This window comes from Candoia aspera, chromosome 3 (assembly GCF_035149785.1).
Source record: "Candoia aspera isolate rCanAsp1 chromosome 3, rCanAsp1.hap2, whole genome shotgun sequence".
Classification (NCBI taxonomy): domain Eukaryota; kingdom Metazoa; phylum Chordata; class Lepidosauria; order Squamata; family Boidae; genus Candoia; species Candoia aspera.
In genome coordinates this window covers 72,585,590-72,611,699 of record NC_086155.1, presented here as the reverse complement: position 1 = coordinate 72,611,699, position 26,110 = coordinate 72,585,590, and the positions used below count along the sequence as shown (strand labels likewise).

The window sequence follows — 26,110 nt, the reverse complement described above, 5'->3', positions numbered from 1 at the left end:
TCAGGAATTGTGGAACACGTAATACTGAGATCACATTTTGGATCCAAGTTAAAAACCAACCCTATGGTGTTTAGCTGACTCAAAACATTATGTTAATTTCTTCAAGTGAATTGCTGTCCTTGAGGTGACAGTTATTATCAATTGAACTGCCTTGACTGAATCATATATCAAGGTAAAACTGAAACTACACTTTTGTGGTGATTTCAAATTCTTTATCAAATATGTATCTGAAGATGTGAGTAAAATGTAATTGAGAGAATCCATTTTTCCCAGTGAAGATCCTGATTGTAGTGCATCTTTTCTTCTACCAAGCCAAACCAATCCAATTTAATTGTTTAAGGATTCTTTATTTGTCAGCAGCCAAACATATACCAATAACCAAGCTTTCTGTCTAACTGTAACAGATGATACTTGACTTGTACATTTTTTCAACAATTTATTTTTCTAAGAAGTAACACCACCTGCTCAAGGTTCAGCCTCTTTTCCCAACAGACAGATTAGGCATCTGCTACACAAGAGTTCCATATTTTGATATTTTTTTCGGAATAATTCAACAAGCTGGGTTAATGATTGTAATTATAAGAATAGGTTATTGCTTTTTTGGCTTGTTTGTTTTCTTTCCTAACAACTCTAGGAATGGAAGCAGGCCTCTGCTCCTGCATTGTTTCAGAATCCCAGTTAATGATACTTAGGACTGCAATTTAACATGCAGAGGCCACCAATATACATGCATTTTCAAAGTGGTGTTGAATTAAAAATACAAACTCCAGTTTCAGGGCGTTTCAAGGAACTGTGCTAAGTAGTCCAAAAAGCTGTATATACTATATAAATTCTGCAATGTGTGGTCATTTTCCATTGTTTTGTTTATAGCCAACCTCAACTTTTTCCCAATTCCTATGATTTGATTTTTCTATTCATATTTTAAATCTGATTTGGTAATAACTTTTATTGATGTTTTAGGATGTTATTCAATGTCTTGGGTGTTTGATGTAAAGAAAAAATATTTTGAGAATAAAGAAATATGGAATTTGGAAAAAAATGCTTATACTGAAAGATTCTCAACAATCTGAGCAACGTACTATATAACTGTAGAAAGTCTAAAGTGAGGATATGATATATGCACTTTACCTGCACAATTTATTGGGATAATACATTCTCATTATACCATGATAGAATTATTACTATTCGTTGTTTTCATTGTTATGCCATCTACGGAGGCAAGAAACCATGAATATGAAAGTAGAATTTGTTCTGTAGCTCAGAATCATTCTAAACACAATTGATCAGTGTGTTGTTACCATAATTGTGCTACATTTATTTATCTTTATCTTTATATCATATTTATTTATATCATATTTATATATGATGGAAAAATTCTAATTTCAGATACATTCAGTGTAACCAGCATACATTTAATCAAAACTAAAATATTATTGTTGAAGCAGAATACATTAGCAACAGTTTGCATAATGTTTTTCATCATTTGTTCATCTCAAAAGTTGAAAAAAAATTGAAACAATGACATTTAATAATTATTAGATTCTATTCATGGATGAGATTGCATCGGGAGATTTAGAATTCTCAACTGTGACACAAATGATATAACAATACTAAAAAGAATAAGACTGGTCCAGACAGATTATAGAACTTCATAGTGATCTGTAAAGTTTTAATCATCTCAGGGCTTTTTTTTTTAAAAAAATAGGGTTAAAACAGATGTGATGGCAGTAAAAGTATTTCTTTAGTTTTCACATTCACTTCAGTAACATATAAAGAAGGAATGGGGAGTAACATTTTATTTTTATAATTTAAAACCTAGGCTAATTCACTATAAACTGGAAAAAATAGTAAGGATTATATACATAAAGGACCTAAACAAACTAAAATTAAATATGAAATTCCATAATACTTCCATGATTTCAGTTTTTTAAACTATTTTTAACTGTATCATTGACAAAAAATGTAATGATAAAAATAACAATGATTAACAATTAAGCTTCTGTTTAGGCTTTTATTATTTCCTTATAAAATCTGACATGTATCCTGATTAGGGGCACTAAAAAATAGTAGCCTTCCTCAATATCTTGATCCTTGTTGAAAGCTAAAAATGTGGCTTCTAGCAAACCAACCAATTAGTCAATTTTTAATGTAAATAGTATTTTTCCCTGTAACTTTGTTTCAAAAAATAATTAAGCAACTAAATTCCTCAATTTCAATTGATTCATAGTAGCACAGGCATAAATAACTCATCTCCCATCAAGAATTGGATAGGATGTTCATTGAGAACTGGCATTATTTCCTTCCTAGAAGTAAATTCGTTAGTTTTAAACAACAGTCCTTTTCACTGCAAATGTATACATTTTATTAGGAAAATAAGTGTATAAATCACTGATTTTTTTTCACACAAAAACAGAACATTGGTATCAGCATTAGAATAGAATTCTAACTATCTGAATGCTGAGGATTCACAGTAATTAATTACTTAGGACTGAAAGCAGAATATATGAAGATGTGTCAATAAACATTTAATTACTGGTTAATGAAGAAAATAAACTAATTCCTATCTGATACAGTAAGTTATCCTTGGAACAGTAAAATACTTGAAATGATTATCTTTTAATCCATTGACAAAAAAAATACTGTTATCAATTGATGATATGCTTAGCATCCAAATGTTATTTGGGGAAATACTTTGTTTTTAAAAAATCAGGTAAGATTTCTTTTACATAATTTCCATTACCGTGTCATTTCAAAGGGAAAAAAGTAATATTATAAGTTGATTACAGGGGAAAAGTCTCTTCCTAGCATACTTTCTTTGCTTTTTAAATCTGATTCACTATTTTGTAGTAACTTGATAAATATTTAGTTTGCATCTAGAGCATAAGGCAATGTTGAGTAGGTTAATATTTAATTTCCAAACCAGTCAAGATAATAATAAAAGTTAAAATAGATATTATAACTGTTGTAAGAGTCACAGAAACCACTTTGGTTCCGAGATAGAGTTTTGAAGCTGAGTCTTCAATTTGTTGTTTATTATTTACTTTAATGAACTTACTAAATAACAGGTTTCCTAGGCATCTGGGCAAAGTGTAGGACTTATATGATTTTTCTAATATCAAGGGTTTTTTTGACGTTATATCTGTCCTATAGCTGTTCAGTGTGGAACACTTACCACCATATATAACCATCTAATAGAAAAGATTTGGATTTAAGTTAATCTACTGTCATTGATGTTTAAGTCCAAATACTAACATTTATTTCCATATGTCAGTTAATACAATGATGCTATACTTATTGTGGATAATTTCAAACCATTTTCCTAGGATTAAAAGAAGTTGAGCACTATTTTAAAAGTTAGAAAGCTCACTTTAAAGTTTTTCATTTACAATGACTTTGACTCTTGAGAAATGGAGAGAGAGAAAATAAGAGAGAATAGCAATTGTAAATTTCCCCAATTCAGATCCTTTGTGCATTTATTCTTGTGTTCTTCACCCAAGGTCATTGTTTCAATTATCCTAGTTTGGCCTTCAAGCTATAAATTATAGCTTTCTTTTTGACAAACTCTCCTCCCATCAAAAATACTCATAATTCTGTTGTGACACATTCTGAGTAGATTAGGTCTCCTATCTCAAGTCAATGCTTTCTAATTCAATATGTTTATACAGCCTGTTGTCCAGTTTCTCTAAAGTCATAAATCCTCAACTATAATATTTAGTGATTTTATCTCTAGGACTCAGTTGCGACTTCACAACTGTACTATCACCTCATCTTTACTCTTAAGATACAATTTTGACAAGGCATATTTCTTATAAAAAAGGCTTCTGACTATTTTCTTCTAGCTTGTTTCACTTCCAATTTATTACTTAAATTTATTACCAATTTATTACTTAATAAAGTAAGTAAACTTTAATTAATTCAATAACAGTGGTATGGTGCCTTTTATACAGTTACTTTATAATCCAGTTAACTGAATTATCCATATATATTTAGACATGTTGAAGAGGCCTCTGTCTTGTGAACTTTGTAAAGTGGATTATAACTTTAAGTTGTATAATGTGGGTTTATCAAATGTACAATAGTGCAGCACATTTTCATCTACTATACCTTTATACTTTCAAGTTTATACCAACTACAACTGTAAGAGAAGAATGAAAGAGAAACATGGCAGGGGTGGGCACAACACAGGGAGGGGGGAAATTTATTTCATGCTCAGTACAAATGAACACAATTTGAGAGTCGGATCTCAAGTATTCTGCATTCCAAAGGAACAAAATGCAGAATATCCTGAGTGTTCCATGTTCTACCATAGGAACAAGCAAAGGTTCTGCTGTGGGGACCAATAAGGACACTGTATTAGTCCCTGCCTTTTTGTTTTTGTTCCATGGCCACCAAATAGGAATAAAAACAGGCCATTTCTGCCAGCCAACCTGCTGAAACATTGCCTGCTAATTAAAAAAATGAAAACATTTTTTTTATTTCCCCATAGGAAATGAAAGAAGTGAATTGCAGCCATATTGATCACACTCAGCCTAGCAAGAAGCAAGCACACAAACCCAGCCTAAAGTCCACAAGAAGCAATAGCAAAAGCTCAATGGATTCATTTCAGTATATCCATGATAACTGATAACAAAGAAAAAAAATACATTTCTTTCTGGTTAAGAGTTAATTTGCATGAATTTTGTATTATGAAGCTGGCCTGCAAGGTCTTAAAATCCAGCCTGAGCCCAGTTTGGCAATGCATTATCTCTTTCTAATGGACAGCTCTACACAATTGCAGCAGTGCACAAATTTTTGTATTTCAGGATATTAACCCACCCAAGTTCAGTGCACAAAGGAAAGTTCATATTAAAGCAAATCAAAGTTCAGTTTAATTTTTGTGTAGAAAGATAGCATCTAAAACTTCAGTCAACAGCATTATCAATACTTCTGACAGATGCTTTCCACAATTTTGCAATTGTTTCAATGCAAATTGAATGTCTGCAAAAGGAAAAACACGGAATGGCACTACATTAATTCATGTAGCTCTAATTTCCAATAGAAGCTATTTAAAGTAAAATCACTTTAAAGACAGGTAGAAGTATTTTTCTTACATCCAAAGCAGTTCTAGGTCTCTTAACCAATGTGCTTCATTGGTACTCCCTGACCTCACCCCCTTTCCTAAACTAGCTCCAGCCAATAGCAGCAGGGATGGGTTGAGAATACTTATTTTATTGGTTAATGCAAGGCAGTTTAAAACAAGGGGGGGGGGTTAACTAATCACAGTTTGAAAACAAGCCATAACATGGGAAACAACTCAATCAAATTGGCCTTGTTTTTCTCCAGAGCTCAGTACCAAACCAGCTATTCCAAGATTGAGACAAAACTCTCAGAATATAGATGTTGATTCCAGTTTTGGAATATTGCGTATCACTATTGGAAAATGCTTGTTATGATAGCAAGACATTTCTGATCTGGGGAGAAATTAACAACTGTGTTTTGTTTTTTTTAATTTGTTACTTAAATCTTTATACTCATTTTATAACAAAGACATCTGAAAACTGCTTGGACCTATGTGGTAAATATTTTTAATTTTTGTTTTGTTTTGTTTTTGTGAGCAAGCTACTAAAGCATGAAAGGTTACTCTCCTTGACAGACAGCACAGTGACTGGGGAAAGCCTTCCCACAGCTATAATCATGTTGCAGGGATAAGCGTTCATTAACAAGTCTTTCCCCAAGTTTGTATGCTCCATATTTGGTTCTCCTATTTAAGGGGTGAAGTCCCATCACATCTGAAGAACACCAGGTGGAGAAATGCTACACCATTAAGCTTGTGCTGATTTTCCAGAGAAAGGTATGTTCAATGCCCTCAAACATCTGTATGTATAGATTTAGTTTAAGAGGAAGTATATGTTTTTTTATCCATCCTATCCATGTAAGTATAAAAACAAATAATATGTACAGATTTTCTTGCAAAGAAATGTGCAAGACTATGTGTCAGCACCTGATCATTCGAGCATTCACACAATCACAGTCAGGAGGCTGGGATTCCTTTAACTGTTTTAATGAAGCGTAATAAACGGTACAGAAGGCAAGCTGTGAATAAAGATTTCCTGCTCAAACCTAACTTAAAACTACATTCCCTTAGTTAGTCCCCTTTCCTATGAAACCATGTCACCCCCCCACCCCCCACATCCAGATGGTATTCCTGGCATATCTCAACCCCGCATTCTTGATGTGCTCCATAGCCATAATAAACCACTTTACACTCCAACTTCACACTGCCTCCCATCTGGCAACATGGGAGAAGGAAATGATGGGAGATGCTCCGATAAGAGTTTCTGTGGAACCTTTGATCGGGGGGATCTGACAGTATGCATTCACAATAGATGGACAGAACAATACTGGAAAAAAAACTACATACAGTGATAACCTACTAGCCAGGAACTCATGAAGAATAATATAGTTGCTGCTTCCAATATAATAAGTACTGTCCTCCAAAGAATAAAGCAGATGCCTTTCCTATATGTGATCCTCCTTTATTAATAGGACACTCCACTGATTAAGGATAAAAGAATTCTACCTTCTTAATATAACAAAATAATATGTTACCAAATCTTTTCAGTCTTTGTTATTTCTCTTAAGGGACTGTCTTATTTTAAAACATAGTAATTATATATTTACAAGACTCAGAACATGTTCTGTATGCAGTTAATCAACATGAACACCCACATTTTCTTCTTTCATTTTGTTCTTATATCAGAAACATTGTTAGGAAACCCAGCAGTCTCCATTCAGTAGAATGTTCCTTATCTTTACATGAATCTGATAATATAAGGTAGCATTTGTGATAATGCTGCATAATCACTGCATTTCATCGCCTCCAATTGAATTACAATTCTCAAGCCACCTGATTTACTCACCAAATGTTGGATACTGCTTTTATTAATATCTCCTTATTAGATACTTTGTCCTTACATTATTTTCTGGAAAGTATCAGGTATGGCAGACTCCCACTTGTTTCAAGCCTATATTGGATAGCAAGCCCCATTTGCTAAAGATCATTCCATTAAACAATTGTTTGAAAATGCCTGTTGGTGCAGTGTACACAGTCATGCTTTAGCAGTAAGAATTAGCAAAGAATATAATAGTGTTGTTTAATGCTAATACGTTTATTTCTCTCTTACTATAAGATAGCATTCTGATTTAGTCACAGACCAGCTGGAAAATAAATTGCAGGCACTGAGTGTCAGACTGACTGTCTGATTGGTCTAGGCCTAAATCATTTGTGCATAATAGCAGGATGAATTCTTGAGTACCATTATATAAATGCTTAAAAACTATACAAGCCACAATAGTATTTCATTTTCCTATTTTTCTAACTGGATATGTTAAGTCTAGTAGCTTATAAGCTATCATTACATGCCAATGTCATGAATACAAATAGTGTCCCATATAAAGGACTATATGAAAGTTATGGGAATTGTAAATAATTTTTAAAATGTAATGAAAACTTGATAGAAAATAACTCAGAGATATATTCTATGTCCAGTGCATTCCATACAATCTATACTAGATTAATGCAATATCATAAACAGCCATACAAAACAATTACAGTCAAAAAGAGCTGATTTTCCTGTTTATTTAGTCTGGAATGCATAAAATACAAAATTTTAAGGTATGCAATAGATCCATTTAAAGTACGCAATGGACCCATTTGAGCTTGGTGGCCTTATCCTTACAACAAGGACTCCTTAAATGGCACATATATTGCTTTACCGTTTTCAAATAGTTTTTCAGTATTCTGTTCTTAGTCACCTGTAACAATTTTATAACTTTGCTAAGTTCAGTATATATAGTGGCCCAGCTGAGTGCTCCTGTTCGTTATATCCATTATATTCAGTGGAATCCTAACTTTCCTTCCGAAGAGCTCTGCTTTTCAATGCTTTCAGATTTATTCATCCTGGTTCTTTAAGAAAAATCCACTTATCTAGACAGCTTCTATTCATACTGGAGCATTAAGGAAGAAGCATAGAATTGGAACAATGTCCGTCCTTCCTCAACCTAGCCTGTTCCAGATACAGTATCTGAGGACTGCAGCAGAATTCACAATTAGTATGGCTACTGGGCATGCTGACTGGGAATTCTGGGACTTACCCTATCACATCTGGAGAGGATTAGGTTGGGAAAGAATTAACTGATTTTAGATTTGTCTTGAGGGTACAGTAAGGACTCTGAAGAGAATTTCCAAAAGCTTTAAAGTGATTGAATGTGGAACTTATAAATAAAACATTTTCTTCAGGATTGACTAGAGTTATATATTTCCATGTTTGTTATTATATTCCATTGAGTTGTAGCCAACTCCTCAAAGAGTTCTGCACCACAGCTTTGTTCCCCACAGTCCTGCAACCACTAGAATTGCTGCAACCTTGTCTGTGGCTACCTGATCATAAGCTCAGCCAATATATGTAATCTTGGTCCTACACCAGTACTGACTTCCTGCTGCCTGCAATCTGGGAGATGGGGTTGGGTTTTTGAGGTGGTCCATACTCCCCGTCCCAGTGCCATCTTTGGATTTCTGTGGCATTTTTTAAAATTGCATTCTTCGCCGTAATTGTGAAATAATTATTGTAAGATAACATAGCAATTACATCACAAAACAACTGATGGAGCAATACAGCAGAAGTTACCCTCTTTTTATACAAGGGAGTAATTTTTAAGTTGAATTTGACTCCTGGTGACTCCTCCTGTTGTCTTTTACTCAGTTGTTTTTCATCTTCCCAAACTAACATAAAGCCCTGGGATTTCTCTTTATACCAGTGTTTCTCAACCTTGACAACTTTAAGACCTGTAGACTTCAACTCCCAGAATTCCCCAGCCAGCATGGCTGGCTGCGGAATTCTGGGAATTGAAGTCCAGAGGTCTTAAAGTTGCCAAGATTGAGAAACACTGCTTTATACTGATAAATGTACCTTTTTAATCTTTATCTGGAAGAATAAATAATTCCATTTTTGTTTAACATGATCATATACAATTCACATATATGGTTGCCTACAAAAGTTTCAGCAATCCTTGTCATACTGTATGTTTCAGTGAAACAGAAGGTGACACAAGTTCTAATGTCCCACAGTTGAAGCAGGAAAGAGGTTGGCTATACCTCCAAATCATTGTAAAGCACTTACAGAAAAGGAAGGTAACAGTTTTGGGACACTTTCCCAGGATTAAATATTATTGAAAATCTGTGGAGAGATCTCAGGTGGAGAGTCCCTATGCAGGACCTGCAAGGAGACTTAAGAATGTTTCTGAGTTGGAAGAGCGGGAAAAAATCTGAAAGCAAAAATACAAAAACTCTGAACCGACAACTGGAAACATTTGGAAGCTGTTATTTATGCAGAAAGGCGTGTCATAGTACTAACCAAAAAGATACATAGACCTGTGCATGTGCTGTATTCATTGCTTTCTTATTTTGTATCTGTAAACTGCAGATAAACAGAACGTGTACATTCAAATTAGCAGAAGTTTCACATTTTACTGTGATTCATTGATATATTCAGTTTGATCAGGAGTGCCTAAACTTTTGCATGCAACTGTACATTCAGTCAATGTGTCTAAAGAGGATGCAAGTGTTACCCAAACTACATCATATTATCAGCAATAGCAGCATTGTTTGAGTCACTTGATCATAAGATCCATCCACAGTTATAAAAGACGGATAGCAGTGAATGAAAAAGATATTCTTCTGAGCCCCTGGATTGCTGGTGCCTTTCAGAATAAACAGCGCTAGGCTGGACACACCAACAGATTGAGCTTAAGGCAGCTTCCTATACAGAGTCTCCTTTATTAGTGTCTGTATGTGCAAACAAATTTTCAGTATCATTAAGCAGAAAAGAGTTATCACGAAGGATCCACAGAAACGCTTACTAAAATTCCATACTTTCTTGAAAGATAAAATCTGAAAACTCTTGATTCTGATTCTTTTAGGTTATACTGAAACTGCCACATAGTAATCTGCAAACTATTACAAGTATACGTTATGGACTTCCCTGACCCTGATGGACACAAAAGAGAAAGGTGCATTGTATTGTTGATGTTTTGGATTGCTCCCATAGTCACACTGACATCTATTTATCTATTTATCTATCTATTTATTTATATTTTAAATTTCTGTCACCGCCCATCTCTCCTGAGCAGGACTCTGGGCCGTTTACAACACAATACAAACTAAAACCATAAAACATAAACTACAATATAAATATCATGATAAATAGATAAATATACAACCCCTGGGAAGAAAAGCTCTCATTCAATAGGGAGAGCACTACAGCACCAACCACCCCCAGGAAGAGCTATTGCCCTTCTCATCCCAGGCAAGAATAGAAAATTGCTATTCTTTCATAAATGAAAGATTGCTATTAGCAGTAATTACTCATTTCTGTTTGTTCATGTGTTCTCCATAGGACATACTAATAAAGTTCCATGTTCATTTCTGTTTACACACATTGTAAAACATTTGATCTGCTGAATATACATTGGCTTGGATCCTAAATTTTGTTGGATAAATGGAATAACCCTCCTCATTCCCTGGGAACTGGACCACCTTTTGGAATAGTGATATGATATGGCAAGTGGCTGGTGGAAGAATGAGCTAGCAGAAATAGTCCAAACAGAGCAAGCAAATTAGGATTCAATAGGATTTTGATCCTGGCAAACCATAATATTCATACTATTCACTTTCTGTCAAATTTTTCTGTTTCAAAAATGGTTGCAACTCAGAACCAGTAAATGCACTGTTGGAATCATCAAATGTTTTTGGTGTACTTTTATTCTTAGGAAAAGAGAAACTCTGAGAACATCTGTAATACAGATCTTGAGGTGGCTCCGTTGCTGTGGTTAACATTCATCCTCTCTTGTGCCTTGTGCTTTTTTACCTTTTTTGATAATGATTGTTTTTATATATTTATTGCTTTAATTGTTTTATGCCACCCAGTCACTTTTTGTGAGATGGGCAGCCATATAAATTTGGTAAATACATACATACATACATACATATCTGCAAAGAATTTGAGAAACTATTCCTGTAGAATATGATACGGTCTGTAGAATCTGATATGTTGCATTAAAACACTTGTCTAAATGCAGCAAAACTGTGGGCAGCATATTATATTAGCTGGAAGCAATCCAGTCCAAGAAAATAGACCCTACTCAATTAGGTGGGAAATGTTTGGGCTTAGAGCTTTGTTGGGCCCAGTTTCATACAAGCAGTTTTCTCAATAAAGCTATTGTTTTGATAAGGACTCTCACATTTTTGAATTTTTCTAGTATTCCTATTTTTATTTCAAGTATTTCAAAACAATAGTCTAAAAAACACAATTTCCCTTAAGATGTACAACTTTAACATCTATTTTGATTGCACTTCTTTAGAGGTGTAAATTACTTCTGTATATTCAGGAATGGAAGGAAATAATATCAGGATAAGCCCACACAGTCCAGAGCAAGTCAGCTCATAATGGAATTCACAAAAATGAAACCTCTTAAGCGTTTACCATCTACCAATGTATTCCAGAAAATTGCACCATCTAGCATTGTGATAGCCCTTATCAACAAAGGGATAGCAATATAGCATATATACATCTGCAATCACAGTACATAATGATACATGCATGCATATTATATTAAAAATACAGCCTCCCATCCTTCACTTGCACATTCCTTAGCATATACAGAGAACTGGGTGCACTTGGAGATAAAATGGATTGCTGATTTCTTTTTGTTTGAAGATTTATGTCTTCCAGTTTAGGCAATAAACTCAACTTGCAGCTCATTGCAAATGCTAAGATAGAGTAATGCTGTTAATGTAATGGGATGGTCACATATCAAGAAGTTGTGCATTTCAAGCAACTGGAGCTTGTTTTTCTTCCTGCTGCATTAGAGTTGTCTGATCTAGCAGCAATAGAAGGCATCTATAAATATTTCATTTGCTTACTTGAAACTACCTTTCTAGATAACACAATTTAAAGCAAACAAAGGATAAATGGTGGAATTTGGTGCATTTGTGTTTTTACAATTTGGATGTAATTTAAACTTCCACTTCATACAGATGAAAGCAGATTTCCATAATTTTCTCCTAGTCTTTATTGTAGAAGTCACAACAATCTCTCGTGCCTCCTACACCGATGAACTGTTTAAATATGATTTTTTTTTTAAAAAACCTTTAATTGTGCTTGATCTTCCTGGCTTGATTTTTGATATACATAAATGAAAAGTTGGTTTGCCATACTGATTTCTAATTTTATTTTATTTTGTAATCAACAGAGGTAATATTTAAAACTTCCCCACTGTTCTTTTGCTTCAGCATCTTTAAGAATTCATTTGATTGGTGAGGTTTGTAACTGAAAGTACTGCTTGTACAAACAAAAGTTTTTGAATTGGGGGTTAATTTTATGTTCTTGGAAATGGAAGGTAGCTGGCAAAACTTCTCCATGTGGAGTAAAAATTGTGTTTTGTTCGTCTCATATTCTGTGCATAATAAGAAGCAAATGCTGTCAAGAGAGTGACAGCTGTGCCACTGACTTTCTCTTACAAGGAAAATGAGGAATTGAATTTAAGTCTGCTATTCAAAACACAATTAAATTGCCAACTCAGGGGACTGTACAGCCACAAAGAAAACAGAATGTGATGCACCTTTATGCTTTTCTCCCATTAACATTATTATATCTCATGTGTTTTATACTCAGCTAAGCTTTAAAAAGGACTTTAATTAGCAAACATTAAAGTATTTTTGTTTGTAATGGCGATTAATGCAGTATTACAAAATAAACATAGAGCCCGGTTGTTCTTTGTAATAAACTCAAATACAAGCTCTATTGATTTATATGTGGATTGTTCCAAGGAAAGTAGTGTGTAGGGATGCATTTCTGTGCTCTGCTAATATTAAGAGAGAACTTCCTGTGTTAAACTTCAACATTAAGATTAATTTAATGAAAAGTAGGCTAAATATGTATAGATACAGATGATAGATAGATAGATAGATAGATAGATAGATGATAAACAGACAGACTTGGCATTATGAATGATTTCACTATATCTTTGGTCTGTGCCATTTTTTTTGCTTACATCAAGACTTAGGTAAAGGTAAAGGTTTCCCTTGACGTAAAGTCCAGTCGTGTCCGACTCTAGGGGGCGGTGCTCATCTCCATTTCAAAGCCTTGGAGCCGGCGTTGTCCATAGGACACTTCCGGGTCATGTGGCCAGCATGACTCACGGAACGCCATTACCTTCCCGCCGAAGCGGTACCAATTAATCTACTCACATTTGCATGTTTTCGAACTGCTAGGTTGGCAGGAGCTGGGACGAGCAACGGGAGCTCACCCCGCCGCGCGGTTTCGAACCGCCGACCTTCCGATCGACAGCTCAGCGGTTTAACCCACAGCGCCACCGCGTCCCGTCACATCAAGACTTAGTTTAGCATTAATTAGCAAATTAACCAGCAAAACTTTACCACCTGAAAACCATGTGAAATCCTATGCAAACCTAATAAGAGAAAATCCCATAGAGTTTGGTGGGATTTATTCCTTGTGATACTTCCTGTGGGTCACAAAACATCGCAGTAATAGAATCAGATCTAAGACAGCTGCTTTTTGAACTCTTTTTTTTTTAAACAAAAACATATGTTGTTTCTTTTTAAGTCTTTCTCACTATGGATAGATACTTTCCAGAACCATGTCCTTATTCTTATTCTGATCTGAAAAAGTGCAATGCTTCATTGTTAGCCTCACAGCTTTCTGTGCACATGGCTTTAGTGGATAGTTAGCCACTAAACTTCTAATACAGAGGTTTCTTTTCAACTTGTACCATGCGGGTCATCAGCCTTTACAGACCAGTTCAATTGTGATCTGTGCATTCTCTTTGTTAATAGTTATTCCTGCTGGCTGCCATAAGGTCTAGCTTTAAACTCAATGTTCAAAGAATGCATCCAGCATTCACAACATGGAGAGGTCTGTATATATTCCTCATGCAGGGGTGAATCTCAGCTGGTGAGATCTTCTTAGCTATGAGAAATTCAATTACTATTTTCTACTCAAAGTGTGCCTCAGTGGCAATTATCATTTTGAACTGCCTGGTTGTGTTCCCCTTTGGTGTGCAGGAAGAATAGGAAGGGAAATCTTTTTTGGAAGTACTCAGGAATAGAAATACTATCTTCTTCATATAATCTATGATGACAGTGTTACAGAACTAAAGGATTTTTCCCCAAACAAAGTTATTATTAGAAATATGGAGATCTATCCAAGAAAGATGGCCAATAGAAGTCAGTAGCTGCTCATTCTGTTTTGTCAGCCTACAATCAAAAAGTCAAGGTGGTGGGTTTTGCGGTAGATAGGAGGGAGCAGTTACTCAGTCATTCATTAATGGACTAAAACATTACAATTCCAAACAGTCCACAACAATTAGTGCTTTTGTTTGCATATTGGTGAATTGTTGGGGCCTTGGAATGGGTTATCAAGTTTGCACAGCCACTTCCTGTGACTTTCTCTTCCAACATATTGGCAAGGACAGTGTAAGTGGAGCAATCTCCATTGTGGTGGGGAAGGATGAGGAAATAATTATATTTGCACAGTTATCTTTGTCAATAACTATTGATCCAGCTGAATGCAGTAATTGGATGCTCTAACTACTATGGATAATGGCATTTTGCTTAAAATGCTCAGTTGTTGTACAAGTTTAATAACATTCTCAAATCACCAAAACCAAGTTTGATTTGATCATGCTTTGTTAAAGAAACCAAAATTGCCCAGCAACCCACCTACTAAGTTATAATAATAACTTATACAACACAACAAACAAATGCTCAACAAATTGGGTTGGAGTTCTGGGGCTGTGATAACACCCACAAACATCTCTGTTGCCTTCTTCATGGCCTTGTACATTGAAAAAAAATACTAATTTTGAAAAATAGGAAGTTAATATGTTGAAAAAAAATATGTTTTTTATTGGAAGGCCTCAGCTTCTAGCTGAAACATGGAGAGCTTTGCAGATCTATGAATAAAATATCTGAAGGTCCTGATCATTAGCAGAGCAGATGAAATTGACTTGGGCCATTTAAAAATGTTGTCTTTGAATAATTTGCTTCATTGAATTCACATTGCTTAATTCATTTTGACAACTTTGACTTCACTTAATTTGCTTCAACAACTTAACCTTGCTTAATTCACCTACTTTGCCAGTATTTTATATCTGGGGCTTCTTGAAAAATTGAGGTCAGAGCTTGATTTGCATCTCTACCTCTCTTTGACTTTACTCTTGAAGGGCATTGTGGATATTTTGTAACAAACCAATTGTTATTCGTTTTGGAAGTTGATTACCAACAACTTTAGGAAACTTAAATGTAAGCTTACTGAGTCAGGGTGCTCAATCAGTTTAACTGTAACTTAATTTTATAAACCAGCAGCACTTGCAATAACCAACTAAACCCATCCTAACAAAATATGGATATGGCTTTTAGAGGTTACTGGAATTAATTAATAAGCATCATCAACTTTACAGCATAAAGAAAATGCACAGAAATATATGAATCTCAGGCTTTAAAGTAACCATCTGCTTTGTGTGGAACAAGACATACATGCAGACACTCTGCAGCTCTGTCTATGCTCATAGTGGGCAGTTTCCTGCCCCATTATTGATCCCACAGAAGAAGAGAAACCATGCTTAATGCATTGATCCTTATGAGTTCCTTATAAGGTGTTCCTGCTGGTATATCTTCCCTGATTGTCTATGACTTATTTGCCTTGCCTCCATGTGAATGGAAAAATTGCCATTTAAAAGTTCCTGCATGCGTCACTGCCCCTCAGGAGACTTGAAGTATCTGATGCCTTTGTTGTGAATATGAATACTTTTTTCATTATAGTCACTGACCAGAATTGCAAACAAAAACAAAGTAAAAACAAAACAAGATAAAATATTATTGGTGGTGGGTTTGTTAGTGGATAATACAAGTCTGCCTAATTTTACAGGCAGCACAACAAAATTTATCTATGTTCAAGACTGAATCATACTGATCTGATAACAACTGTACATTAAAAAGATCAGAATTTCCTGGATGTTTTACCATGGAATGTGTTATAAGGCAGGTCACTGAGTCCTTATAGAGGGTACAGTACAGCAGGACATGAGCTGTAGTTTCAACAGCCCCTTGTCCACAGGGGCACAATCTCAGCCCATAGGGGATTTTTTTATATTGGCCCTCCCAAACTGCTGTGGGGAGAGTGTTGTAGCGTGTTAAAGTTAGTGTTCTTTGGAATTTGGAAATAGTTATGTGGTGTAAGTATCTCGCTGGTTTGTAAAAAGAGGCCTGACTGCTGAAAAAAATATTCTTAGGTCTCGTTGGACTTCCAGGTCTTTGATACATTTTTTCAATGTGCTGAAGGCATGCTTTCTGCCTTGGTGTTACTCCCTTGGAATAACCTCCCCAACTAATTTTGGGCCAAAACTTTAAGCCATAAGAATCCCTCTGGAAATTAATGGAATTGTCAGAGATAGCAAAACTGACTACATTGATTAAAGAAAATAATTTGTCTAATTTTGTTTCTACTTGGCAACCACTTTTGGACTTTTTGCTTGAAACTGAAAAAAAATGGAGCTTTGATTTTGGTATTTGATGATTAGGACTGTATAAGAATATAGAAATATTGTGTAATATAGTTAAAAACAGAGTTAAGAGGTTGATGTATTTTTATGTTTGTGCTGAAGATGGTTGGAAGTCATTCTTTTTTCTATGTCTCTTCTTATTTCTGCACTTTTAAGTTCGTTCTTTTTTCATTTCTTCTTTCTTCAATCTCTTTCTATCTTTATATATTTTACTTGTATTTTGAAACTTAATAACGTTTCTTTTTAAAAAAAAACCCTCTGGAATAATACAAGTATTGTGCTGGTTTCTTCCCCTCCCTTGCATCATCTTTATGCTTGTGCATTTAACAAAAAAACAAATGTGATATGAATACTTTTTTTAAAAGTTTCCATTATTTCTCCATATATTAGGTCTTAAATTACAGGATTTTTTTATATAGAACTTTATTATTTTTTCAAGATATAGTCAAGATACAAACAAAAGCAAATATAGAACAGATAGAAAACAGAACTAAAGAAAAAAGAACAAACTATAAACGTGTCAGTAGAAAGAAAACAGAAAAGGAAAGTGACTTCCTACTTTCTCCAATACAGATATAGTTAAATTTACAATAGATTTGTAAATTCTTACAATTAATTAACCTATCTTAACATTATTTCTATTAGAGCAAACCATTTAATCTCTAAAACCCAAAATCAAAAGATCATTTTTTTCTATTACAAGCAAGTAGTCCAAAAGTGGTTACCAAGTGGATATAAATGCAGAAACAGAATGATCTCTTATTAAAGCTGTTAATTTAGCCATTTGAGCCAAGTCCATTAGTTTAACAATCCAATCTTCAACCGTAGGTATTTGTGGATCTTTCCATCATTGTGCATATAACAATCCTGCAGCCGTGACCATGTATAACAGCAACATTCCATATTGTTTCTCTAATTCCTTTTCCATCAATCCCAAAAGAAAAAGTTCTGGTTTTCTTTGTATATTTACTTTAAGAATCTTTTGACTTACAGGATTTTCAATGTGTTCTGGGTTGCTGGTGTTATTTTGGCTTATCTGTTTCAGACAAGTCCTTAGTTTGAAACCTATACTGCCTCATTAGCACCCAGATTCCTGGAGTGATCTGAGAAATCTCTTGAATATGCGTTACTGTCAGATTTACCAGAGTTACCATCTAAGCAGAGAGCAGGGAATCAGAAATCATGACATTCTTCCCCACCCTGCCTCAATCCAGATTCATTAAACTTTATTAAACAGTTACAGACCAAAAACAAGCCAGGAAAACACCAACCTCGGCAAGGTTGAGTTATGATAAAAAGCAATAGTCAGGATCAAAGAACGATTCAGAAGACAAAATCAAGAAGTGACTAAAAAGGTGGGATCAGAGAATAAACCAAGATGCAAGAACACCTTGAATGTTGCTGAAATAATGTTGCTGAAACATGGTCTGTTGGAACAGGAAACTTGCCATGCCCCTTCTTTTTCAGGATAATCTCATTTTGTAATCCTAGGAAATTGAAGATGACTTCTTTTAAGACTACCTTTTTTACCTATTCTTCTTAGCAAAAACTCAGATTGCCAAAAACTTACTTATAAATGACATTTATAGGCCACTGAATAAAATGTGGTCTTAAAGTAGTGAAACAAGTATTAGACATCCCTGAAGAAAAAAATAAAAAAATGGTTACCTTGTGGCCACCGAAGACCCTACATATTAGACTACAAATGAGCTAAATTATTTCTAATGGAGTCAGAGTTGTCAAAGACAACCATTTCTGCAGAGCTTCTCAGACTGAATAAATACAGCTTCATTTTGTGTTCCCAAGGTCATCTCTATATGACCATCATTGCCACCACCAAACACTCCCCAAACCTATTTTCCTCAGAGCAGTTCTCATAACAGCCCACAGCAGGAATCATCACATGTTGTTAGTTGCCATCAAGTCATTTACAACTCATGGCGACCCTATGTATAACAAAACGAGATGCTGTTCGGTCTTGCACCGTATGCCTGACTGTTCCAATGTCTGCATCCATTGTTGCTGTGATTGCATCAATCCATCACATTGAAGGTTTTCCTCTTTTCTGCTGTCCCTCAACTTTACCAAACTTGATCTCCTTTTCAAGCAATCATTCTTTCCTGACGATGTGCCCAAAGTATGAGAGTCTAAGCCTAGTTATCTTCACCTCTAGGGAACATTCTGGTTGTATTTCTTCTAAAACTGATTTGTTTGTTCTTCTGGCAGTCCATGGTATTTTCAATAATCTTCATGAACACCACAATTCGAATGCATCAATTCTTCTTCTATCTTCCTCTTTTAATGTCCAACTTTCACAGGTATATGTGGCAATTGAGAAGACCATGGTGTGAGTCAGACGCACCTTTGTTTTTAAACTGACATCTTTACTTCTGAAAACTTTAGATGGGTCTTTGATGGCAGATTTTCCCAGCATGATACATCATTTGATTTCTTGTTTGCTACTTCCTTTGGCATTGATCGTTGATCTGAATAGAATGAAATCATTGAGGACTTCAATTTCTTCTCCATTTATTGTGACATTGTTTATTGGTCCATTTGTGAGAATCTTCATCTTCTTCACATTCAGGTGTCATCCATATCACTGACTACAGACTTTGATCTTCATCAGCAAGTACTTCAAGTCTTCTTTGTTTCCAGCAAGCAAAGTTGTATCACCTGCATATTGCAGGTTGTTAATGAGTCTTCCACCAATTCTGATACCCCGTTCTTCTTCATACATTCCTGCTTCTTGAATTATTTGTTCAGAGTATATATTGAATAAGTAGGGTGAAAGTATACAACCTTCCCACACACCTTTTCCAATTTTAAACCACTCGGTATCACTGTTTTCTGTTCTAACAACTGCCTCTTGATCTGTATACAGGTTCTGCATGAGTACAATTAAGTGCTCTGGAATTCCCATTCTTCATAATATTAGCCATAACTTGTTATGGTACAAACAATCAAACACCTTTGCATAATCAATGAAACAGAGGTAAACATCTTTCTGGTATTCTTTACTTCCTGGTATTCTTTACAATCATCACATACATGGTGAGAATTACTAGAGTTATGCTGTACTTTTAAGTCTCTGGCCAAATTTCCTTTCCAACTGCTTTGCTTTGCTATGCCATGTTAGTTCATTGTAAAGAAAAAGAGAAACTGATCTGGCTGCAAACAACCCAGTTCCCAGTTCCAGGGCACCATAATGCTCCAGAGACATCACAGCTGAGGGGAGTAGAGGGAGTCATAGAGTCGAAATGGGCAATGGCAGAAATTTCCATCAACGGAAAAGCTGTCTGCCCTGAAGCACATTGAAGTATCTCAAATTGCAAAATGGAAGGTTAGCTGTTAAGGGTTTTAGCAGCTAAGTTGAAAAAAAAATAACTGTCCAAGGATAAAACCAGTGTGGGAACAAGGGTTGTGATGCTTTTTGAGAGTAGCACCAGCATTCCATGTGGATTTACCTAGAAAGATATTCTTCTACTATCCTAACAGCTCAATGCACCAAGCTTTAGGCCAGATCAAAGGAGGATAAAAGGAACTCTGCAACATACAGTAACTCCACAAAAATTATGGGATTTTCAGTAAACTTGGAGAAATTTAGATGGTATTTATAGATTTGTCAATCGAGCAGTTACATTTCTTATAGATGGATCCAAAAGATATCATTTGCATGGGTGGAAAGAGATAAAATTCATTGAAACTGTAAAGAAAGAAGAGAGTCTAGCCAGATTGATTGTGCCTATGCGATAGATTAATATATTTAAATAAGGGAGAAAAAAGACAAGCTGCAGATTTGCTTGGATCCCAGATTGCTTAATAAAGGCATTAAACAATCATTCAAATGTATGCAGTTTACAGACATTTAGCTTTAATATTTTTTTATTATTCCACATGCAAAAGATGGATAAGGCAAACTGGATTAGATGGGGAAGTTCTGTGACCTTTTTTTTCCCAATACACCATGGGGATTGTTACAAATTATTATAATTATTAGATTTATGTCCCACTCAAGGCAGTATACACAATGCTCCCATCTCCTCCTTCCCCAGAACAACCCTGTGGAGGTGCATTAGACTGAGAAGGAGTGACTGACCCAAAGTCACCCAGCTGACTTTCATGCCTAAGGGAGGACTAGAAATCATGGTTTCCTGGTTTCTCGTGTGGCACTTTAACCACTACATCAAACTGTCTTTCACCATAATTTCCACTACTAAAGTTCTTCGACCAAAGCATGATGAAATAAAGTGATAGCAAATTACTTTGTTACAATTATTTTGTTTCTTGAGGAACATGATCTGATTCTGAGAAATGTGGCAGACTTCAGCCATTGGTTCAGTATAAGTCATTGTCCAAGGAATAAAATGCACAGATCATATTCTCTATACAAGAGGTCTTACAAAAAGATTACAAAGTTAAGGTAATTCTGTCTCACACACTCTATTTCTCAAACATAGTATAACAAATTATGGTACAGGTCATATAAAAATAAATTAATGTCTTTATTATGTGATATTATAACCTATCACAGAAAATTGAATAGGGATTATACCTAACATTCACAATGACCCCCCAACCCCCCCAACACTGTTATGAATCACTGTTCACATAGTTTAACAATAAACCATTTTTAATACAAGCTACCTTGAGCCTAATGAAGAAGCATGTTTTGAGAATACTTTCTTCCTCTTTCAGATTACTTTCAGAGAGTTAAACAAGTGTTGGTTTTTCATAACTTTTTTGATGAACAATAGCTCTCAGTTACACACCTCCCCATTAATCTGATCGACTGCAGCTTCATACCATTTTAGGTCTGAAAATTTGTCCTTCTTTTTTCTCATAACAACTACATGTCATAAAGCCAAGCTTATAGAAATTCTGGCAAAGAAATGCTCATTGCAAATTATTATCAAGAACTCAAGTGGCAATCCTTGCAAGAAGATAGGAATGTTTTCCCTGGAGGAGAAATTGTCCATGCAATCAAAGCTAAATTTTATACGTATCCTGAAAAAGGATTTCTAAATACCTCTTGAAATATGATCCTGAATAAGAAGGCTAGGGAAGAGTTGCTAAGCAAAGGAAATAAATTTATCCCAGATTGTCACCAAAGAAATTTCAAATACTTTTGATTTTGGATAACATCCACACCTATATTTGACAGATTGTTTCTCTAGATACCTTGAATTTTGGATTTTCCTAAATAAATCAGAACACTATGGCACTACTGTGTTAAAAATTGTATTTTCACCATGTTCTATATACTACAAGAAGGGGTAGCGTATATCTTCAATACAAGCAGGGAAATTAATCATATTGCATTGTAATAAGGAATAAAGTCTGAGTTGTCATGTTACAAGTCAAATGGCTATCATTCAGATGGAGAAGTCAAAGGTCTATAAACCAGCAGATTCAGAAAGCATTGTCAACTTCATTCTGCTGGAATATACCACAGAGAAATTTGGTATACTTGTCTGAATGTTTACTAGTGGTCAAGATGTTGAGAATAGCTCTTCCTTCCTTTGTGTTAGGAGCATTATATTGGCTGCAAGATTTTTCTGAAGAAATACAAAGTGCTGGTTAGACCTTTAAAGACCTTCATGGCTTGGGTTCAAGCTACTTGAACGAATGTCCCTCATTCATTGAGATTATCAGAAGAGGTTCACTTAAAGTTACCAAAGGCCAAAATACTTAATCTCTGGCAATTTGGGGTCAAGCTTTTTCCAAAGCCATCCCAGTTGGAGGGATATACTCCCTGCTGAACTGAGAAACCTAACCTCTCTGTCTTTTGATTTAACTATGCTTAATTATTTAATTGTGCTGAGACACTTCATAAGTGGTAGAAGGAGAAAATAAAGAATGATATCAGGTTGAAAGAAAGTGATGCAGATAATGAATCTTGTACATGGAGACATTTTTATCCTAATAAAGAATGTAGATTTCTTTAAATTTCCTACATTAGAGCAGGAAAATGCACTGTCTACAAAAGAAGATTCAGACTTGTCTCCAGTAATTTGTCAGGCTCTGCCTGCTACCCAGTAAAAACAGAGACGCTAGTGTAGGCTTAGGTTCTGGTTTTATTTGAGTAACAGTATGCATGCCCTTTAAGAAAAGCTGAGAGTGAGTGGAGCGCGCCGGAACAGGATTTAAATAGCCCGTGCCGGTCAGCGCTCCACCCCTTCTTACTTTGGGTGCGCCCCGAGCCCCGTCGGTTCCGTTGTCGGTAGGTGAGGGGTCGTGGAGCCCCTCCTGTGCTCCGGGCGTTTCCTTAATTGCTTCCCTGGCCGGTGATGGTTCATTGCCGGGCGATCAGGTTCGTAATCTCTTTGACAGCTCTGGCGCGCCTCGTGGTCTGGTCTTGTCAATTGCTTTCTTTGCAACATTGTATCTTTCTCTTCCATGCCTCCGGCTAGAGTTGATACTTTGTTGCCAGCACCTGTTGCTCTCTTTTGTTACCTAGTTGCCTTTTCCCTTAATCCGCCCAGGACCCATTTCCCTGCGTTGTCATGCGAGCCGTTGCGATGTCACAAGCATCGCAATGGTGATCATGGCATAATTATTGTCAGACATATTTATATTTCCTTTTCCAAGATTCCATGCCAAATAGAGGAGGATTAATTCAACACATATAGGCATCATAAAACCTTACTAAGAACAGCTCTTCCTTGGATAACTTTAACTTTCCAAAAGTATACATTTTTTCCTATTCAGTTCTCTCTCTTCAGCTGTGTGCAGCAGATGGTTATTTTTGAAAACTGTTAATGAACTTATCCTAACTTGCAGTTAAAAAATAATAACAACCTATAGTAAATAAACGAAATAATGAACAAGTGGTAGTGAAACAACATCAATATTTAACTACTCTGTGTTCTTCTCTTTCCAGCTCCAAGTACAACTCAGCTTGGGATCACTGGGGGCGCTGAAGTTCTCTTGTCCTGCTGGTACCTTGTGTTGACACTGTCCTCTTACACCAGCATAATGTACCTGAAGAACACCATTCTACAATAAATATAAAGAACCATGAAAAGCTTTTAAGGATTCTTTGAAAGTGCTGATGACTGGATCCAATCTGGTAGAGTTGGTTAAAAAACGTCGTGGGATATAATCAGCAGTGCTTGTATGGGAATGATCGCCTTTGTAGAATTGCTCATTATGTAAATACTTTAATTCTACTCTCTTTTTTATTAGCTGCATTACCTTGTGAAGAAGTACACATTGTCCTTTTTCTTTTCCTTTCTCTCTCTCTCTTTTTTTTCTTTTTGGAAGATGTGAAATTATTTTTAGAGGATATTAATTGTGAGTTCATGTTTGTAATCTATAACTTTTCAAAAGCATTCAGTCATGGTCTGCCAAGTTGCAGACAATAGTTTACATAAAAAGAACCCAAATAATTGCAGTTAAAAAAAATGTGATCTTTAAGGCTGCAATACAAGCATTCATTTCCCTCTTTAAATAAGATTCTATCTGTATTGACACAGAATCTCTTTTTTTTTTACAGAAAAAGCTAAATAACAATGGCTTTGATTCATCTCTTCAAAAATAGAATACATACCTAGATTTTCTCCTAGCATGACACTCAGATTTCAAGAATGAGCTTTGTAATATGACTGCCCCGTGCAGTTATGTTTTGATTTTGATTTTCTTGTCTGTTCAGCATGGGTGTGCCTTCATAAGATACTTTCTCTTCCTCTCAGATGGGAGATTATATAAATATATATATATATACATATATATATTTTGGTAGATGCTAAGTTCAAGGGTACTGAATCTCTTATTAAGAACAAAGGTGCTATTGGCTGTACCAGTGGGGAAAGGAACGATCCAAACACTGAGCACAGAAGCAGACAGAGTAAACAGGTCGTACTTAAAGGGTTTTTTTTTTCCAGATCTGTACAAAAACAACAGATATCTCAGAGGCTTCTTTATGAGTGTAGCCCCTTTTCTTTGTTCATATTGTGTCACGATTTTTAAAAGACTGCAGAGAAAGTGAGCATTCCTTTATTTTACTAAATGTTAATAAGCAATGTCAAAAGTTGCGTTTCGGCATTGTTCTTCCTGTTTAGTAGATAGTGTCGGTAAAACCTAAACCTTTTGAACGGTCAGAATGTTTAAAAATGTTTTTAAAACCTACATGTTTTTAAGATACATATGTTCATGTGCACAGACATCAGGAATAGCATCTGTTCCAATAACAGGGCACAGATGCTACATAGGAATGTGCTAATGTATCATTGGTACTCAAACATTTTTCTAAAGTTAGTTTGGTTAAACAATAAATGACTGTTTCCTCTCCTACATAAACACGTGGCTGAAGAATTTCCCCAAACGTTTGCAGTAACCGTGCCATAATCTTCACCTGTTTTACGTGTACGTAGGAGAGAGAGGTCATGTAAATGCTGGATTATGATGTTATGCCACACAATGTAGGGAAGATTATAGAAAAATGCAGATGGATGTAATGTTATTCTGAAACATGTATTTAGAACTTACAGAACACACAAGAGGGGTATAAAAGAGCTTTTCCCTCCTTACTCATAAGTTATTTTAAATGCAACTTGTAAGAAGTCAGTATTTTTTTCAAATGTTATGTGCTACATATCTGGTTGCCATAGTATTCTCTATCCTTGTCTTAGCGTAATGTTGCATTTTCTCCCCAGAACTGACTTTGATAGGTTTACAAGTCCTATTTCAATTTAGTTTAATGCTAAAAATAACATTAGTTAAACATTAGTCTGCACAGTCTAGTACATTCTAAACCAGTTTTTCTCAACCTTGGCACCTTCGAGATGTGTGGACTTCAACTCCCAGAATTCCCCAGCCAGCATGGCTAGCTGGGGAATTCTGGGAGTTGAAGTCCACACAGTTGAAGTTACCAAGGTTGAGAAACACTGTTCTAAACAGATAATCTTTAAACAGAAGAAAATGGGAGAAATTGCAAACGTATAGTACCATATGTGCTTGACATGAAATGTTGCAAATTAACAGAAGATTTAAAAACTCAAGCATGTATATGTAGAAATACTATTCTGGTATAAAGTAAGTGGATATTACAGCAAATGCATAGACTTCCATTTGGACTCTGACATACAATGAGAAATTACTCTCTGCTGCTTGAATGAGGGTAGTTTCCTTTTCCCTGTCTTTTGCCTGGTTCAGGATGAATGATAACAGCTTGTTTCTTTAATTGAAGTTGCTGAGACTTTTATAACAAAGTGCAATAAAATGACTCAGCATGTTAGATAAAGTGTTGTTTCTTAGGCAAAAAGATCTCAAAAGCAAAACACAATTTAGCAATATCTCAGAGGACTACAGAAAAAGCTACCAGGTTTTGACCCTTATAAATTGTAATTGTGACTTTAAAATAAATGATTAGGGTATCCATTCTTGACTCTGTTAGAGCTAGAAGAAAGGGAAATTTATTGACTGAGTTCAAGTTCAGCCTTTTTAATATCATCCACCCAAATATCCCTAGTTAGGGAATCAGCACAATCCA

At 35.4% G+C, this 26,110-nt stretch overlaps 1 protein-coding gene across 1 annotated transcript in view; it reads left to right on the top strand.

The window, feature by feature from the left end:
• Positions 1-25,326, top strand: part of NEGR1 (neuronal growth regulator 1) — a 583,664-nt gene extending 558,338 nt beyond the window's left edge. Inside the window, exon 7 of the mRNA XM_063298127.1 lies at positions 23,501-25,326. Within this exon, the coding sequence (XP_063154197.1) occupies positions 23,501-23,625 (125 nt within the window). The 3' untranslated portion in view covers positions 23,626-25,326. The remainder of the gene's footprint in view (positions 1-23,500) is intronic.
• The last annotated feature ends 784 nt before the right edge of the window (positions 25,327-26,110 follow it).